This window comes from Lobosporangium transversale, assembly GCF_002105155.1.
Source record: "Lobosporangium transversale strain NRRL 3116 chromosome Unknown BCR41scaffold_12, whole genome shotgun sequence".
In the NCBI taxonomy this organism is placed as follows: Eukaryota; Fungi; Mortierellomycota; class Mortierellomycetes; order Mortierellales; family Mortierellaceae; genus Lobosporangium; species Lobosporangium transversale.
In genome coordinates, this window is record NW_019028990.1 from 520868 (window position 1) to 535813 (window position 14946).

The following is a 14946-nucleotide window of genomic DNA, read 5'->3' on the forward strand; positions in this document are numbered from 1 at the left end:
AAATTTTTCAAAACAAAGGCTCTTTTTTAGCTGGGCTTTTTTCTTTTTCTGCTCTTATTCACTCTTCATTCCGCTTTCGCCAGTAGAGAACAGCCACATATTGATGTGTATATAGAACTTGTTTTATGAAAGGAAAGAAACATCAATGTTCCAAAAACGATATTCCATATGCATGCGTGACTGCCTCATAACCTCAAGGTTGCGTTTTTTTTCAAGAGAAAGTTGGGGGATGCAAGTGGACCTCGCTCTTTCTTTACACATTCTCTCACGCATCTTTATCAACGGGATATTTTCTTGCGTGCAAAGAAGGCAGCACTGCCTTTATCTTTTCCTTTCCTCCTTCTACTTCTCTACTTCTTTACTTCTTCACACCCAAATCCCCCTTCCCTTCCACTCCACAAAAAAAACATATTGTTCTAGTTATAGAATTTTTTTTTTAAAAAAGAGCCACACATCAATCCACATCAATAGAATAACAATCCCATACAATAAGAAAGAAATATAGAGGATATTATATATTACTTTTTCTTCACTTTCAGTCTCGGTCGTGTCATTGCATTCATCTCCTCCTTTGGCCATTGTTCATCTTTCAAGTTTTTTTATTTTGGTGCCATGGCCAACCATCAGAAACCACCGCAGCATGTGTTCATCTTGCCTACCCCTTGCGATCAATATAACCCTCTCTTTGACACTGTTCAGTCCACAGAGAACTTTGTACTTCAGCGTACAAAGGCTTCTAAATCCCAGTTTCTGAACTCGTTCTTGGGTACTATTCAAAATGTGTAAGTTCACTCCCCAATTGATCCTCCAATTGACTTTGTTTGATAGTATTCAAAATAACAGACAATGGACTTATTATTCTTTTTTTTTTTTTTTTTTTTTCTTTTTTCAAAACTATAGGTTCGATACGAAGCAAGCACCTTTTCGGATCCTCTTTCGTCGGCAGGTTAATGCTCAGGCCTTAATGATCGCCGAGGCAGAGACTCAAAAGAGCATTGACCAAGCTTGGACTTGGGTGCAAGGTAAAATCAATCAAACTAGCTCGGTGTAACTGCGCACAAAAAAAGAGGCGCATTATCTTGATTTTTGATATTGTGCACGCATACAGCATTGCTTCCTAACTGTCAATTCTTCCTTTTTTTCTTTTGCTTTTTACTTGGCATGGAACATAGAAAACTTTGTGGTTGGATTACAGGTTTTGGACGACGCTCAGGAAAAAGAAGAGTGGGTTTTGACCAAGATCAGATCACTTGTGACTCGAGCAGGTAAAGAAATCAAGATACTTCAATCCGTTATATGGATTAATGTCACGGGAGAATCAGGGGGACAGAGAGGAAGAGGAAGCGTTAACAATTGTTGTACCGTTGTATTTTCTTTTTTACATTTAACATTTTATCTTTTTTTGTACATTTTATTATAGACAAGGGAACGGATGATATCACCTCGGATGAAAAAGTCAGAAGTGCATCTCGAGCTTTTCGTCAGACATTTAATGTCTTGCCCTCAGAACGACTTGTCAGTTACTATTCATGTTCATATCACGGCAAGATGATGAATCAGGGTTGGATGTACATTTCAGAGAACTATCTCTGTTTCTATTCGTTCATGCTTGGGATGGAAACCAAGATCTTCTTAGAATTAAAAGACATTGGTGATCTACAAAAGGAAAAGAGTAAGCGTGGCGTCTTTGCTGATGCAATCCGTGTAGTCATGAAGGATGGCCAGGAGGTAAGGAGATTTATTATTATTATTCTTTTAAATATCATATTAGCTACAAAGCCAAATCAAGTAGTAATGCTTACAATTTTTGTTTTTTTTTATTTTGTGTTCTTTATATTAGTATTTCTTTTCGAATCTCTTCCACCGAGATGAAACATACGACATACTAGTGCAGTTAACAACACTCACCATGGAGCGTTTATTGAGAAATACAGTGCTGGAGCATGCCCCAGGGATGTCAAATGAAAGTGATCATTCTGACAATGTCAAGGACGTGTTTTCTGTTGATGTAGACAATCTCGAGAGCAATGAATCTATTCACTCACCAGCCATGGCGACTCGACCTTTACGACTTGGTCTTGAGGAACAAAAACGAGACAAGGATTTCCAATTACGCTTCAACCTACCAACGTCTGAACATTTGATGGAAGAATCCAGTGCTACCATGGTTCAGGGTGAGAAAAATGATATGTATCACGGACGATTATACATGTCAGGGTCCTTTCTTTGCTTCATTTGTGTTGAAGCCAAGCCATGTGTGTTAGCTCTACCACTTTTCACCATCCGTCGTGTGGAGAGGATGAACTCTTCCTCAGCCTCGTATGCGCTCAATATCCTAACGTGGCATCAGATGAGGATTATCTTTCGGTTGAATGGACCCCGTACTCAATGTGAAAAATTTTGTGGGACACTCAAGACCAATCTTAAACTTCAGGTGCGGGCCATGAGAGCACTGAAGCCCTTTCTCGCTACATGTTTCTCAGAAGCTCTCCTTGCAGACCGTCCTGACATTGCGGAGAATGATTCCGGGTTGGGATGGGTTTTTGAGTTTCCCGGAGATCCAAAAAAGTAAGTAAGATGGATATTGTTTTCAATGTCATTATTATTTCTGGAATCTCTAAAAGTTGACTTTTTTTCACATTTCTTATTGTAGACTTAAAAACAAGAGCAAAACAAAGCTATGGCACCAATATTTTAAGGACAATGGACGCAATTTGACTATGACAAAGGTCGACATTTTCCCTAAACTGATTCGTGTTGGTTTGCCTAATAAGCTGCGTGGTGAGATTTGGGAAGCTTGTTCTGGATCACTCTTTCTCAGATCGATGAATCAAGGTGAATATGCCAGGCTGTTGAAGGATAATGAAGGAAAGATGTCCTTGTCATTAGAAGAAATAGAGAAAGACTTGAACAGGTCAGTAAAATTCCAAGTATGCCCAACTGGATTTCTGTAAAAAAAAAAAAAAAAAAAAAAAAGTAGAGTGACTAAAAGCTAAAAGCAATCTGTTTCCCATTTTGTATTACGCTTTTCTATAGATCATTACCAGAGTATCAAGCTTATCAGGATATTAAAGGCATTAATCGTCTTCGAAATGTACTGAGCGCATATGCTTGGAAGAACCCTGATCTGGGTTACTGCCAGGCAATGAACATCGTCACCAGTGCTATCTTAATGTAATTACTTTTTTGGTATAATTGCGATATTCCTACTCTTTATTTCTCTTTTAGAAATGTTGGCAAAAGTAAGCTGTCTCACAATCCCTTTTTTGTACTTTTTATTTTTTTTCTTTTCCTTATTTATCATTAATAGTTATCAGAGTGAGGAGCAAGCATTCTGGACATTGAATGTTTTATGTGATCGTCTCTTGCCTGGGTATTACAGTACATCGATGTATGGCGCATTATTGGATCAAACTATCCTTGAGCACCTACTTGATAAGACAATGCCTATCTTAAGTAAGCATTTGAAAAAGGTGGATGTCCAACTATCAGTGGCCTGTTTACCATGGTTCCTGAGTCTGTTTATCAACTCAATGCCATTGGTCTATGCCTTCCGAATCCTGGATTGCTTTTTCTTTGAGGGACCAAAGATTCTCTTTCAAATCAGTTTAGGTAAGAATGTTTAAAAAGGAAAAATTTTAAAGGCAAATGGTATGTTCATCACACTCTCTCCGATAGGGAACCGGTAAACTGATTTATAATGGAGGATCTCTTTTTTTATTTTATTTTATTTTATTTTTTATTTACCCATTGGCATTTTTATAGCCGTGTTAAAGGTCAATGGAGATGATTTATTGGCGGCCAAGGACGATGGAGCTTTCATGGATGTTTTGAAAAAATATTTCAGTACTTTGGATGATTCTGCGTTCCCGAATAGTACCAATCCCAAGGCTCGCGCATTGACAAAGTTTAATGAGTTGATGTCAGTGGCGTTCAGAGAGTTTGAATCAATTACACCTGAAATGGTGGCGGAACTTCGGAGGAATCATCAGCTCAAGATTGTACACAATATTGGAAGCTTCACTAAACGTAGTCAACTACGAAACATCTCCCCCGGAAAGTTCACTAAGGATGAAATGAGTGTGATTTATGATCGATTCTATTCTACACTCTTCTATGGTCGCCCACAGAATCGGAGTGGGTCTAATAAGCAAGGAGAGGCTAGAGCATTGGATGCGACGACATTTGTGTCCTTTTTGGGAAGCATAGCTCATTGGGCTCAAGTGGATGATGAAGCGAATAATGATGATAACTCAGCCAATGGATCTTCTCCTTCTCGTCATCGTCGACGTGGGTCCAACGCTACGACAGCAACAGCTCGTGAACGTCGTCAGGTTGTGGGTAGACATTTTATCTCTAGGCTCTTTGAGCGGTTTGATCAAAACAATACTGGGACTCTCTCTCTTCAAGAGGTCACGACGGGTCTTGACGACATCATCCATGGTGACCTGATGACGCAAATACAACTTTTCTTTGATATGCATGACCTAAACAAGGATGGAACGCTTAGTCGGGATGAGATTTTGGGCATGTCTGAAAGTCTACTCTTTATTTTCCGTTTTGATGATGGTGATACCTATCTGAGCGCAATATCAAATTTCATTCGCAATGCATTCGAGTTTGCAGAGAAAGTGGATTTACCACAGAAGAAGACTGCTGCTGCTGCTGCTTTGGTAGATAGAGCTGACGCTGCAGAAACAAAGACAGAAGGAGCAGAAACTGGAGTATCTTCTTCACTTGAAGTAAAAGAAACAGCACATGCTAGTAAGGAAGAAAAAGAAGAGATAAAAGAAGGCAAGACAAACGAAGAAGATCCAAGGTCAGTATCAGCAACAGCACAAAGCAATGAAGAACCCGAGATCCAGATGTCACTTCCAACTTTCCGCATGGTTGTTTTAGCAGATGAGACATTGGAGAAGTTCTTTGATTCCGGGTTTGCAGCCTCTTTCAGATTGTTGGAGCCAGTGGATCGTCAGCGTGGACTCTTTGCAAAGGAGGTGTTTGATTCCTTGTTATCTGAAGGCAGGAAGCTTGCAGGAGGTATTGCGAACAACATTCAGAACCGTGGCGCGGGAGGTCGCACACAGAAGTCATTGTCATCCTCTGCACCAGGGACCCCTGGGGAAGAAAAGTCTTCAGCCGCAACCACTCTTGGTCAATCTAGTAGTAGTGCATCGCTTTCTGAAAAGGTTTCTTCAAGTGCTGCTGCTGATGAAGGTGGTGATGAGAAGGGGGTCAATGTGATCTCTGAATCTGACGGGATGGCAGAGAAAAAGAGCGCTACTCAAACGGATAGTGAGAAAGAGAGTGAGAATGAAGAGGAGGAAGAAGATGAAGATGAAGATGCTGAGGGCGATGATTTGCTTGATGAAGTAGATAAGGTAACAAACTTTAAGTTTATATGATGCTATGGTGATATTGCAAAGAACGAAAGAAAAAAAAAGTCCTAATGTGATCTGCTATATCAAAATCCAATAGTTCCTGAACGAGTTCGATATGGAAAGCGGAGTGAAGAGAGATCTTGTGGCAGATGAAGCAAGCACCCCCTAACAACGTTAATATTTCTACATGTGTAATAATAGCTAAATAAAAAATAAAGATAAAGATAAAAGTAAAAAGAAAGTTGGCATTTTTGATATTATTTATTTTAAACAATTTCTCCATAGAACGCTAATCCAATGAGGAAGACGGTCATGGCAGCCATCAATGTCCCATAGGATGTTGCAGGGACACTCCAATGGTCAGGCATAACAACGCCCCAGACGACATAGAGTATTCCATGGATAATGGCAGCAGGAGCTAATAGTCTCCATCCTGAATGGCCTAACCAACAAGACAAACCGATATGGACCATCATGCTCGATGTCCGTCCCATCAAACTCCACCAGGGCCGATCAATGCCAAGAAGGTGTCTCACTTCACGGGTAGTAGAGATAACCTCTTCATTACTCTGTGAATCCAACGTATCCAGATCATTATAAAGTTGTTGTTCTTGTTGTTGTGTACTTTTGGTAACACCACCATACTCCTCTGCATTATTAGCGCTGTTGTTGTGACGGATGATTGGTGATCTCTCTGAAGCTGTCATAAATGCAGTAGTAGTAGCAGTAGCAGTAGCAGTAGCAGTAGTAACCACAGCACGATAGTCATCATCAGAAAGGGACCAAGAGTAATACAATGACTGCCCAATATAATAGAAAGTTTCAACTCCTGCCCAGCCAAGTCCTAACCAATAGACAGCTCCAAAATCTTTACTATTCCCGACCCCAATAAGGAGGAGGATGAAGACTAAACGAACGACTTCCTCGAGAACTCCAGCGGAAAACAAAGTTGACCATTCACAATGAGATGGATGGATATGGAAGAGATGTTCAAAGGTTGCATAGATGGGTCTCCTGGAACCGAATGCGATGACCCAACCTATCACACCTGCGCCCAATTGATCTGAATAAAAAATAAAAAAAAAGAGGAAGGTTAGATAATACAGAAACAAGAAGAGATGGCACGCATGCATTTTTCTTGGTCATGAGTTGTACAAGCCCGCACGGATATATTTCAAGAAAAAAAAAAGGGGGGGGGATGATTGTAAGGAGCACTCTTCTAAAGTCCTCAAATCTCACAAGGCCTAATGGAAGGGAAAAACATAAAAAGAAAAGGCAGCGACCGATTTGACAGCTTACCCCATCGAATGCTGGTTTCATTATCAGCTGAAGGAAGTATTATTAAGAGCGTTGCGAAAATGGCCCAGATGGTAAGCAGAATGGGTGCGAGGGTGACATAGGTCCAAAAGAGTTGCCTTGCACTCATGACTGAATCCATTTCGTCTTCATTATCATCAATATCATCTTCTTCTTCTCCATTCATACTCTTTTTGCAGATGGAGTGACGACTATTCGAGTTTTTGATAGAAGAAATAGCAGAGCAAGAGCAAGAAGATGAATAGGTTGAATGGGAAGGTACTGAAGACACAGAGCAAGCGTCGCCGTCATTATCGTTATTGTTGTTCCGATCACTATCTGGAATAGAGATGTGGACTGATCGACGAGATGGAGCTGTTGATACTGTGCCTGATCTTATGCCTGATCTTGTGCCTAGCCCTGGCCCTGATCCAGTACCAGAACCAGAATCAGAACCTATACCCATGCCACTGTTTGTAGTATGTTTCCCTATCCGGCCTTCAAATATCGGAGCTGTTGAAGAAGGACTTATTGGCTCATGGTCCATTGCCGCTGTTGTTGGGTTGTCTGGAATAAGAGGAGTTGATATTGGACCTATTTGGGTCACGCGTTGACAACAATTTCTCAAAGCCCGTCAAGAATAGCTTTTTGAAAGCTTTGTAAAACAAGCAGTGCAGGAATGAGAGGAGCAGAGTTAAGAAAGAAAAGGAAAGAAGTGGACCCAAGTAAAGGAAAGCATAGAAATGAAGAAACGAAGGGAGGGGCGCGAATAAGCCCAATTGAGATTATTTGATCATGGGAATGTCACGGGAATTGCACAACTGTGTGCTACACTAAAATTCGAAAATCACAAAGCTGCGAAAAAAAAGTGTTCGTTTTTGGTTTTTTCCATTCATCACCAAAAGTACATTTACAATGTCGACATCGACAGCTGCTGCAGTCGCTGCTGCATCCACTCCAGCACAGCCTACAGGAGCTCATCTTGGACATACACCATTGAACATTGATTCTCTTCGTGACTTGGCTCGCAAGGAACTTGTCAATGTCCTCGACTCGGTAAAAAAAAAAAAAAAAAAAAAAAAAAAAAAACCTTGGATATCCAACAAAAAATAAAGGGACTAAATAAAGGGAATAAATTTTTTTTATAAATCAAAAAAACGCAGGTACAAGGCAAGAAGGGTCTTGTGCTTGACCCAAATCTTAGTGGACCTTTAAGTCTTATTGCAGAGTTTGCTCTGTTGAAGGCAAGTGATATATGTAAAAAAAAAAAAAAAGACTCTAATATGGACGAAACAATCATCTGAGAAGGCTATTTGATAAGATACAAGGAGCCAAGGTTTCGAGCTCAATTGATCATTGATCAACTGGTTCAATCGCTTATCAGGTGTTAACTGGTCATCATCTTTAAAACAGGATCATGGCGTTGAGAAAATATACCATCTTCAGCCAGGTCCATTGGAAACAGATTGCAAAAATCTCATCTATATCTGTCGGCCTCAAGTCAATTATATGAAGTACATTGCAGGTTAGTTGAGGCTATCTATTTTCTATTTATTTTCATCTGCTACATCAAAATGTGATTACAGTTAATTGATATCAAAAACCTGGTACATCATTTATATTTTTTTTATCTGGTATAGAGCATATCCATACACACACGACAGAATCTCGTTCAGGAGCATATACATATTCACTTTTCTTTGTTCCGAGGCGGACGGCGTTATGTGAGAAAGTATTAGAGGATGAAGGTGTATTTGGAGAAATTACTAAAGGAGAATACCATCTGGATCTGATTCCTTTGGAGGATGATCTCTTGAGTTTGGAATGGGATTCAACTTTTAGAGAATTGTATCTGGACAAGGACACGACCTCGATCTATTATGCAGCCAAGGCATTGATGCGACTTCAAGGGATTTATGGATGGTTTCCACGGATTTTGGGCAAGGGTGAACATTCCAAAGCATTATGTGATATGATGTTACGGATGAGACGAGAGATGGCTGTGGATGACTTGGAGGCTTCACAAACCACTCAAATGTCTCAGAATATTGATTCTCTCATTATATTGGATCGGGATGTTGACCTAGTCACACCACTTTGTACACAATTAACTTATGAGGGTCTCATTGACGAGATCTTCCATATCAAGAATTGTAAGTAATGTTTTTTTTTTTTTTTTTTTTTTTTTTTTGAATGATGTAGTTAGTATCTGTATCTGATGAATTTTCTTTTCATTTCCTTATAATAAAAACACGCACTTTTAGCTTTTGTAGAAGTTGACGCTGCGCTTGCTAGTGCGACGCCTGCGCAATCAGGACCAGGAGGAGCAGGGTCTTCAAGTTCAGCAACTGTCACTGGAAAGAAGAAGAAGGTTCCACTCAACGGAGGTGACAAATTATTTGGAGAGCTTCGGGATCTCAATTTCGCAGTCGTAGGTGGATTGTTGAACAAAGTCGCCAAGCGCATCAATGCAGACTATGAACAAAGGCACAACGCCAAGACTGTCCCACAAATCCGTGATTTCATTAATAAAATGGGTGGACTTGCTCAAGAACATCAATCGCTTCGTCTTCGTAAGTTTATTTTATATCCTTCGAATAGGAGTTCAATCTGTTGGCTGTTTGATTGACCGTACTTTTTTTTTTACTCCTTTTTCGGAACAGATACATCACTCGCAGAACAAATTATGGATTACACAATGACAGATGATTTCAACAGGATCCTTGAAGTCCAGCAGAGTATGTACTTGAAGTGGATGATTATGAAGGAAAATTTCTCTTCTTTTAGACTCTAGTTGATTAATAGTTATGAATGAAGTTAATCGATCAAGAATAGTTAATTACACTCTTTTGTTTTTTCTCCTTTTCTTAAAACTCTAGATGTTGTGGCAGGAATCGCAACTACCAAAGAGCCTGATTATATTGAAGAAATGATTAACAAGCAAGTCCCGATTGTTCAAGTTCTTCGGTTGTTATGTCTTTACTCCCTTGTTAACAACGGGCTCAAACCAAAACAATATGAATCCTTTAAAAAGGATATTTTGGAGGCCTATGGTTTCGAACACATTCAAACCTTGGAGAATTTACGAAAACTGGGCATGTTGACTAAGCAGGTGACGACTAAGAATACATATGCTCTCGTTCGAAAGAGTTTATCGTTGATTGTGGACGAAGTCAATGAGCATGCACCCAATGATATTTCATATGTGTATTCGGGATATGCACCGCTGAGCGTAAGACTTATTCAGTGCGTAGTACAACGTGGAAAGGATCCAAAGACGCTTGGAGGGGGTGGTGGTGGCAAATCTTCAGGTGTAGCGGGTGGACATGGATGGAGGGGATTTGAAGATGTGCTCCGGATGCTTCCAGGACGAACATTTGATGAGAAGCAACGAGTCGATGACGGGCAGCCCATGTCTTCAAGGCGTAAGTCTTCCTCTCTCTTTCTCTTTTTCTCTCTTTTCTCTCTGTTTCTATACATGTATTTTATTTGTATCTGTTGCTTCCGCATAGTAATACTAACAATGACCTTCTTCTTTCATTCTCATTTAATTGGTTCGGTATGGTAGGGATGAATGGCCAACCACGCATCTCATTAGTATTCTTCCTTGGGGGATGTACGTTCACAGAGGTATCTGCGACTCGATTCCTTGCATCTCAAGAGAGTGGGCTACGTGATTTTGTAATTTGCACAACACAGATTCTGAATGGCAATACCCTAGTAGACTCACTGGTTCAAAAAGTCCCGGACCTGCAAACCAATGCATAGATTTGTTTTTGTTTACCCATTCAGTATCATATGAGAAGGAAGAGGCGCTAGGGGAGGCGTTAGGGGGCGATAGGAGGGAAGAGAAGAAATCAGGCACGACTTGTTCTGTACCTTGAAAATAAAATAAAGTATAATAAAATAGAGCAAATGCAGCTTGACCGTTTTTTTTCCTCTTCCTTCTTGACCTTCGTGTTCCAGGAGGAGCAATAAGAGCGCAATACGATACGAAACAATTCAATGGAGTAATTCTTTTTTTTTTTATTTTTTTTTTTTTTCCTTGCTCTTTTTTCTTTCATTGGTCCTTTTTTCTTTTGCCTCGGAAGCAGAAACACTTGATCTCCAACGGTAGGGAGGACACCCATGCCTTGATACAGCCCGACGAATGAGATTTCAGGGGTAACACAGAAGATGCCCAATATACGACGTGCATGTCTGTTATTGTTTTTGTTATTGTTATTACTATTCCTATTTCTATTGTCATTACTATCCCTCATTGTTATTCGTCATTAAGCAGGAAATACAGAAAAAAATTAAGGGAACTCGTATTGACAAGACGCGCAAACAAAATGGAAATGAAGGAACTGGTCAAAAAAAAAAAAAAAAAAAAAAGAAGCCAAGAATGAAAAACGCATGGTTATGATCACTTGAGTGGAAAAGAAAAATGAAGACAAAAGGCAAGGGGTTTGTCGCTAAACTTCGAGAGAAAATGAACGACTTTGAGCAGTTTACTTCTTTCTACTTCTGGTCTTTCATTTCTCCCCTCAAGAATAACATGCATGCATGTCCTCAACACGCGTTGGTGCATGACAAAGCCAGTCACATAATGGTCTTTTGTCTATTATCGCATTCCCTATCGCTTAGGTCACTCCTTAGAATGCAATCGATTCAATGCACTTCTTTTTCTTGAATGATTGTTTGGTTATTTAAAATTAGGGAGATCATATCGAATGCATATAATAGACCTTTGGGACGTGAAGCAAGGAGACAGAAACAATGAGTTTTTGATAGCTCATATCCTATGTGTCGATCCCTTCTGCATCCTCTTTCCTCTCCCTCAGCCTCCTTCCCCTAGCCCTCGCCCATTTATATGCCTACATTCGTTTGTGTCCGGCGTTCAAAAGGTCCGGGTGCTTAAATAGAGGTATCTTAAAGCTTCCTTCACTGCTTTGAATCCACTAACGTGTCTCTGTTAGACTCGCCGCATATTTGTATATATATTGATGAGCTATTAGATAATAGAATCATTCTATAATGCCGTAAAAAAAATAAAAAAAATAAAAAAAATAAAAGAAATAAAAGAAATAAAAGAAATAAAAAAAAGGGTAGACAACGCCCAAGGACCATTGTGAGCTTTGAATATCATTTGCCTTTTTGCCTATAGCCAAGGCAGCATGAGTGACAAATCTATTTATTTTTGGGAGAGGCCAGACGGCGCGCACGGATTTTTTTATGCTGAGGACAAGAAGTTGATAAAGCATCACATTCCCTTGTTCTCTGACCTCTTCTGGCCTCCTTACTTATGGCCGGGCTCCTGTTCGTTGCGATCAAGGGATAAATAGGCGCTCTAGAGCTTTTTTGCCATGCACAGCAGTGGACCCATGCTCTTGCTGTGCTTCCCTTTCAATAACGAGATACAAAGCAAAATGCAAACGCGTATCTTTTTATTCAAGGGCCCCAGTGCGTCCCATGTAACGAGGGAGGGGGGCTGCATTATTTTGTATAGTGAAGTGGGAGACGCATATGACAAGGTGTATACAGGCTTTACTAAAAACAGACGCGTTTCTTGATGCATCAAAGGTCGAAAAAAAAAAAAAAAAAAAAAAAAGATCACAATAACCCCCTGCTTTCTCTTTTTTCTTTCCCTACAAATACAGAACACGTTCAATTATAAAAATAAGTACACGTGATTAATATCATGGAAATGACAACCATTTAGAAACCTGGTATGGGTGTAGGTCTTTTTTTTTTTTTTTTTTTTTTTTTTTGCCTCTGTAAGTTTTTATGAACATGTGTAATGCCATTTCTAATAGAACGAAGGCTATAAGCAGAGCGCAGATAATAGCAATATGCAATATCTGTATACACACAAAGCAGGAGACAGCATTAAAGTAATGAATCCAGATCTTGGAACGATATAAAAAAAAAAAGAGAAAATGAAATGTTTAATATTTGCGCGATGCACGAGCCCTCCCACAGGTAAAGTTGGATTTTGCTGTGTTTAGCTTGTTTAAAATAATGTGAGCAGAAGTACAAAAGACCTTTGGTTGCTACTGCTTATTAGCCCTGCTCAAACCAAATGGAAACCAACCAGTACGACGGAACAGCTTTTCTCTTGGAATCCTTTGCTCAAAATGTCGTTGGCCTAGCAAGCACTAAAGGCCCTTTATTTTTGGTTTGTTTTTTTGCATGACCGACTAAGAGGACGTGCTTTTCTATTATATATATCCTTTGGATTGGAATATATTAAGTATATATAATAGTGTTATTAAAAAACCCGAAATTTGTACGTAAAAAAAAGGGGAACATGGAGCTAGGATAAGAAAAGGGAAAGGAAAAAAAAAAAAAAAAAAAAAAAAAACTGAGGGGAAGTGGATCAAACAAGGATTCCTATCCATTTCAATAAACCTCCTGCTCTTTCTCCCCACCCAATTTTATACTCTCCTGACTTTGTCGTAAAGACGCGAGATGGAGATCGCGCTACATGTCCATAAAATAAAATAAAACCAAAAATACAAAAGAACAAATGGACAGCATTTAAAGCGGTAGAAGTTGCAATTATAAAACATTGGGTATATATTTGCTTTGGAGTTGAAGCGCGGCCAGAAATGCCGTTGCCTTCCTTGAAGAAATGTCCGATACAGCAGTTCTTTCTCTACCAGCTTTGCTGCTCATTATGACGACTTTTTACGTGTTTGTCTTTAGTTTTCCTAACAATAAAAAAAAGGAGAGAAGAGATGAGATAAGATCAGGAAGGGGCAGGAACGCACTTAGGGTTTCTCCTCTGTGCCCTTTTCCCATTGGATTGAGTAGCGATTAATAAAGATCGTAACGACAAAGCACTTTTTTTTTTTTTTTTTTTTTTTTTTCCTTCATCATGGCTTTATTGTTTGTATGCTCACTGAATACCGCCATATTCAACACTAGCTTCCCTTGGGACTCTGAATGATCTGCGAAAAAAAGTGTCTGCATATCCATTTAGCTCCTTAAAAGTGATCCCAATCCTTCCCCTTTCTCCGTATCGCCTCCTTCGTTGGCACAAATGTAAATGCTAAACCACCTTCCTCTCTCTCTCTTTTTTTTTTGTCATGTGCTAGCTCATCAGCGCGAGCTTTGTAAAGACTGGAAAGCCTGGCTATACTTAGATCGACTTGGCTGCATGCTCTATACCTCATCACCACTTTGAAGCACGTTCTCTTTTTGTGATACTTTTTCAAGAAACTTTAAATTTGTGGTGGTCAATGCTCCTATATATGTGGCGAACTCTGTCCATTCAAAGACCATGCAAACAAAGGCCCAACCACCTGTGTCCGCAATGTTTTACATTTACATGTTTATTGATCGAACGCGATCATGCATTAAAGGCACACGAACAGCGTACAACACAAAATATACGTGCTATTTAAAATCACCTAAAGAAGTATTCAGAGTATTTTTGCTATGATGACGATTTGATAGAGTTAAGGATCTGTGGTTATTGGAGAATTTTTTTTTCTTCTTCTTTCATTGCACTCTACCGGCTTCTATATGTTATCCGCAGGAGCAGAGCACGGTCAAGCAAAGCATGTCGGAAATCGAGGATTTATAGTTAGAGAAATTGGACATGAACTGCCGCGGCTTCTATTTTGTTCCTAGCTTGCAGTCGCCCAGAGGATAACTCATTCTTCATGCATCCCTTGTTCCTCGATCCGTGCAACCTAGCCCTTGCCCTGTCCAATTCAATCAACTACTATTCACTCAAGCTCAACGTTTTATTTGTTTTTGTTTTGTTTATTGCCTATTGTTCTTATTTTATTTTCCCGTCTTTCCTATTGATGCCTTTTGCATTCATTTAACTAATCCTCTTGATCATGCCGCAATCAACTTTTTTTTTCTGCTCTCAACTCCAACTTTTATGAGCACGCATGGACAAAAAAAACCGCTTGCAACCTCTTCCTTCCTTCCTCCTCTCGCCCCCCATGATCCATCTTCCTTCAACTCCCACAGATATAAAAGTCTTATTTCGCCTCGCCATCTCCCTTTGCTTTATTCTTTTTTTTTTTTGTCTTGTTTTCCTATTTCTCTTATCCCTCTTATATTTCCCATTATCACCGTATTCTTTAGTTTTATCATATACTCCCCAAATCGCAATTGACATCAAATTACTTTACTCAACGCTCAACGTGCTCTTTAGCTTTATCATTGGTAAGTAAGGTAGAGAAGGAGAGTAATATAAATATACCCACTACAGTCAAGAATGCAAGAATGCAAGCGTAAATCATTCGATTTCCGTTTATAGTTAGTC

At 39.6% G+C, this 14946-nt stretch overlaps 3 protein-coding genes across 3 annotated transcripts; 2 read left to right on the forward strand and 1 right to left on the reverse strand.

Moving 5' to 3' along the window:
• Window positions 1–2164: 2164 nt before the first annotated feature.
• Window positions 2165–5405, forward strand: BCR41DRAFT_377347 (rab-GTPase-TBC domain-domain-containing protein; the record flags this gene model as incomplete). The annotated part of the gene is made up of 5 exons (XM_022027096.1): window positions 2165–2568; window positions 2654–2914; window positions 3037–3174; window positions 3311–3612; window positions 3766–5405. The coding sequence occupies 5 exons, from the start codon at window positions 2165–2167 to the stop codon at window positions 5403–5405; spliced, it is 2745 nt and encodes a 914-aa protein (XP_021882860.1).
• Window positions 5406–5647: 242 nt separating this feature from the next.
• BCR41DRAFT_385464 (hypothetical protein) lies at window positions 5648–7423 on the reverse strand (the record flags this gene model as incomplete). The annotated part of the gene is made up of 2 exons (XM_022027670.1): window positions 6681–7423; window positions 5648–6444 (listed from the first exon to the last, which is right to left on the reverse strand). Exons 1-2 carry the CDS (start codon window positions 7222–7224, stop codon window positions 5648–5650), a joined length of 1341 nt encoding a protein of 446 aa, XP_021882861.1. The 5' UTR covers window positions 7225–7423.
• A 137-nt stretch (window positions 7424–7560) lies between these two features.
• On the forward strand, window positions 7561–10589 carry BCR41DRAFT_385465 (vacuolar protein sorting-associated protein 33A-like protein). The gene is made up of 8 exons (XM_022027671.1): window positions 7561–7733; window positions 7841–7921; window positions 8091–8202; window positions 8318–8830; window positions 8942–9250; window positions 9341–9415; window positions 9557–10102; window positions 10246–10589. The coding sequence occupies exons 1-8, from the start codon at window positions 7593–7595 to the stop codon at window positions 10443–10445; spliced, it is 1977 nt and encodes a 658-aa protein (XP_021882862.1). The 5' UTR covers window positions 7561–7592; the 3' UTR covers window positions 10446–10589.
• The last annotated feature ends 4357 nt before the right edge of the window (window positions 10590–14946 follow it).

Coding starts and splice junctions, on each gene's coding strand:
- BCR41DRAFT_385465 (XM_022027671.1), top strand. CDS start 7,593: ATGTCGACATCGACAGCTGCTGCAGTCGCTGCTGCATCCACTCCAGCA. Junction 7,922..8,090: donor CAGAGTTTGCTCTGTTGAAG/GCAAGTGATATA, acceptor TCTTTAAAACAG/GATCATGGCGTTGAGAAAAT. Junction 8,203..8,317: donor TTATATGAAGTACATTGCAG/GTTAGTTGAGGC, acceptor TATCTGGTATAG/AGCATATCCATACACACACG.